The sequence below is a fragment of the Sphaeroforma arctica genome, assembly GCF_001186125.1.
Source record: "Sphaeroforma arctica JP610 unplaced genomic scaffold supercont1.515, whole genome shotgun sequence".
In the NCBI taxonomy this organism is placed as follows: Eukaryota; class Ichthyosporea; order Ichthyophonida; genus Sphaeroforma; species Sphaeroforma arctica.
The window spans coordinates 1-4,229 of NW_014040043.1; the positions used below are offsets into that span (position 1 = coordinate 1).

At 37.1% G+C, this 4,229-nt stretch overlaps 2 protein-coding genes across 2 annotated transcripts; one reads left to right on the forward strand and one right to left on the reverse strand.

The window, feature by feature from the left end:
* Positions 1-584: 584 nt before the first annotated feature.
* Positions 585-1,374, reverse strand: SARC_06884 (hypothetical protein; the record flags this gene model as incomplete). Its single annotated transcript, XM_014299184.1, has 3 exons — positions 585-682; positions 872-1,098; positions 1,301-1,374. 3 exons carry the CDS (start codon positions 1,372-1,374, stop codon positions 585-587), a joined length of 399 nt encoding a protein of 132 aa, XP_014154659.1.
* A 1,562-nt stretch (positions 1,375-2,936) lies between these two features.
* Positions 2,937-4,229, forward strand: SARC_06885 (hypothetical protein; the record flags this gene model as incomplete). The annotated part of the gene is made up of 2 exons (XM_014299185.1): positions 2,937-2,974; positions 3,408-4,229. Coding segments are annotated over 2 exons (860 nt in total), but the record flags the coding sequence as incomplete, so codon positions are not given.

Consider the following 4,229-nt stretch of genomic DNA (forward strand, 5'->3'; position numbering starts at 1 on the left):
TGTATGTATGTATGTATGTATGTATGTATATATATATATATATATATTGTATACATATATATACATATATATTTATATACATATATATATATATATATTTATATATATACATATATATCTATATATATATATATAGACAATGTATACATGATTGACATTCTAGATAGAATTTTTCAGTATAGGATGATTCAGTGCTGCCTGTATAACTTGAAACAGTACATCACATCATTGATGTAAGGGATGAGAAAGTGGTATCTTTCCACTTGTGTGCACACATATTTCGCGTACATATTGAACGCACAGATTTGGATGCGACTACACATCTATATATAAAATATATAATATTATGCGAAGTAACATGAGTTTCATTGTTATACCAATATAGACTGGTCACTGAACAAAGTTTAAAGTATTGAAATACATCCCGCAGGAAATGTACTGAAGTGATTACTTTGAACACCTAAGTTACCACCCATATCAGAATACCATATTTGGCAGAATACCATATGTACTTCCTACACAATGTATTTCGTTTAAAAAAAAACGAGAGATAAAATATATATATAAAATACTAAAAAGGAGCTCTAGTAGCAGAGGGCTTTGTGTTTGAGGGCTGAGCGCCCCTCTCTCTCTTCTCTCAGTTGTGTGTGCGTCTGTGTGTGCGAAGTTGTAGAGAGACCCTCTGGAGAGTGAAGACGTGAGACTGTTGAGAGTAGTAAGAAGAATGTGAATGAATTCTGTATATATATTCTGCTGATAATTTACTGTTGTATCTATGTATGATAAATATACACTGCGAGTCTGTGAACAAAGGCCGCGAGAGAGAGGGTTCCTATTTGCTGCTGGCTAATAATTATATTTGTCTACATACCTCTCAAGAGTATCAGGCCTTCAGTGACTCCAGCTAGTCCCGAATGGCCGAGTCCCGACTCCCGACTCCCGAGTTCCCAACTCCAGCAGAATCTACTTTTCAGCTTCACAAAAAGAGTCTGAGAGACTCTTGTCTCAAATTCAACTTCTATACGCCCACCAGTCCTCACTCCCCACTCCCCAGTCCCCACTCTCCACTCTCCAGTTCTGTGTTCTCCCTCCTCTCTCCTGTGTATGCAGAGAAAAAAATAAACAAACGTATTATATAAAAATAAGCTGAAATTCAAAGCCGGCTTTCTACCACTACTAGAGAGAGTAGAGACTCGCTATTTACTTATAGCCTTCAAAATTATGCACACTATAATCTTTAATTTTTTTTAAAGAGAACACTGTATTTAAAAAACAGTCTAACTGGAAAAAGGATACGTACCCTTCTGAATGTTTTTTAAAAAAACAGAACAAAAATACGGCTTTGCAGACTTGCAGAGCTGCTGGGTTTGTCATCCAATCATTATATGATTTTTAAAATTTATATCACAGCCATTGGCCTATTTTTACGTATTTTTAGTACCGGTCGATTGTTTTAAAAGATTCACACGTGGAATGGGCCCGTGGCGTATACATATTTACAATTGTCGCTTTGTGAAGTATTCTCGATGTTGTTATTAAATGTACATACACATTACTTTTGTTGTTTTTTTACCAAAAATAACAACCATAACCAAACAAACAAACCAAATCTTTTTTTTAAACAAAAAAAAGGAGGCTATGATATATATACAATTGTTTTGGTTTTTTAGAAACAAAAACATAAAGAAGGGCGCCAACTGTTTCCCGCCATTCTTCAAGAGCCTACTCTTTTTTTAAGAGTACAGTTTTTATAAAAAAATCTTCAAGGTTGAATATCGTACTGAACAGAATCTATTTACGTAAAAAATTGATCGATTTTATGCATAATTTCTGTCGAGGACATAGAAGTTAGAACCAATTATGCTCAATGCTTGTATCTTAATTCTGCTGCTGATGCAGTTTTGATTGGACCTATCTTCGAGTTTCAAAGAATGTATTTTTGATCACTTACTATCAGATTACCAAAACCCACTAATCATTTCAAGACGAGAAAACAAACAGAAAATATGTTTTGCGATATTTCAAACGAGAGAGATTGTCGATTTGTAGGTATTCGCAACTCTTTGAACTCTAAGTCGCTGTCGCAAACTCTCGAATCTTAAAACTATAAATATATTTACTGCTTACGGGCTACGGCCGCCCTTCATACGGCCTACGGCCTACGGCCCTACGACACATCAGTATCAATGAATAAGCGACGTTCAAATTCACATAGTAGATTGCAGAGGCACATGTGTTTATTTTTATTTTTTGCGGCTGCCCCACAACGAATCAGAATTCTTCAATAATTTTGCACTCCACTGGCAGGCGTCAGCCCACAATCCACCTTGTTCAGCTGTCCGGCGTCCGCCCTATATTTGTTTGCACATAGATATTTATAGTGATTTTGTAATTTCTTAATAAAAACAAACCAATAATGAAAATGAAAATGACCCTTGTTCTGGTAGTAATTTGTTTTAAAAGAAATGAAAATATTGTGGTATCGAAAACCCTTAATTTTTATATCGAACACCAATCGGAAAAGCCTTCCGTTCAGACAAAACCCATTTTAGGTCTAATTGAATAAAGAATTTTGAATAGAATTGCATAATTTTACCTACTTCTGTATGTAACACCTCAAAACAATCGAACGATTTTTCTTTTTCTTTAATCAGTTTTGAATAAAACATTTCGTAGACTTATGCACATTTCCAGTTTTTCTTTCGGCCCCCGAGTATAAAACACAGAAATTCTCTGTCAAAGCTGTTAGTTTAAAAAAAAATTGTTGCAGAAAGTCTAGGTGCTTTTGCAACTCTAACTATCTTACCTTTACGGCATTTGAACGATCAAATTGCCACCTCATATTACTCGCTTCTGTTCAGATAGTCAGTGATTGCTTCTCTAGCTTCTTTCAATTCTCTTACTGCAGCCGATCTTGTATCTGATGTCCATGACATCCATGCTTGAACATTTGACCGACATCATGAAGCCAAAGGTATATGATGAGAAAAGGCTTCTACACGGGTCTGCTTGTACAGAAATATCAGCTAATTGATTTTGCTAGCATGCTTCTATTGTTTATACTGATGTACATTATTTTACTGCCCATTGGTAAGGTAGCGTGGGTAATAAAGTTGAGAATTGTACTATTCTTTCAATTCTTTTGTACGCTTCGAGGGCCTTGACATCCGTGTTGCATAAGCATTAATCCACTTGTGTTGCGTTTTTTTGCATATAGCTTTCGGATTGATTCTAAGTCTAGTTTTGTATAGAAAGATAACTAAGTTTCATTCGACTGGAATATACCAAAATCAACTTTGATTTGTGTTTTAATATGAAGACCGAGGCATGGTTCTAAGGGAAGGAAAGTTGTCATTGTTTTTGAACAATCAATTAAACAAAGAAATGGACCTATTTTTAACCCTCAGCCCGAGATGGTAGACTTGTGGTCCAATTCGGATATCTCCTTGAAACGTCATGGAGATGATCAGGAACCAGGTTTGCCGCTCAAAAAAGTGAGAACTGAGTGTCGTCAGAGACGCAAGTCTGTGCATTTTGTAGACGCTGCACTTGAGGAGGTTTTTATCATCCCTGCCAAAGAAGAAACATGGCCGTATGGTTCATTGTACGGAGAATCTCTCCCAAGATGCTTCGAAGAGTTCAATCATCTTTACAACCCAAAAGAGAAATGTAGTGATAAGTTGTCCGTATCTTCAATCAACGCAACAGAACATTGTGCACCAGCTAAGTCTCGTTTCAACATAACAGTCGGACATTCTTATCTTATGTATGATGGTAGTATTCTTAAGGCCGTTTGTGCGACTTCGTCTGGCTTTATTGGGAAGAAGTTCATGAAAGTTGAACATATCGAGGAACAACTCAAATCCGGAAAGGTCGATATTCGTCTTCGTCCCGCAGATTATGTGGAGACGGATGAATATGTCGCTATCAGCCAATCGGAGGTGGCTGTACAGTGTGTTGTATCGTGTGTCGGAGATGGGGATCAGGATATGGATGGCCTGAAGAAGTTCTTTTTTGGTTGGTTTTACTCGATGAAGAGCAGCAGTTTGTTACCGTACGCTGTAGGCTCGAAAGTGGAAGTATACTGGCCGTCCGATCAAACATGGTACGAAGGGGTCTTGGAGGATGCCAAAGACGGGCTTCACCGAGTAGTATACTCTGAGGATGACTCTGAGGAGTATCTCAATCTTGCTCAATTTCAAGAGAACGGTCACATCAAATGGCCTTGA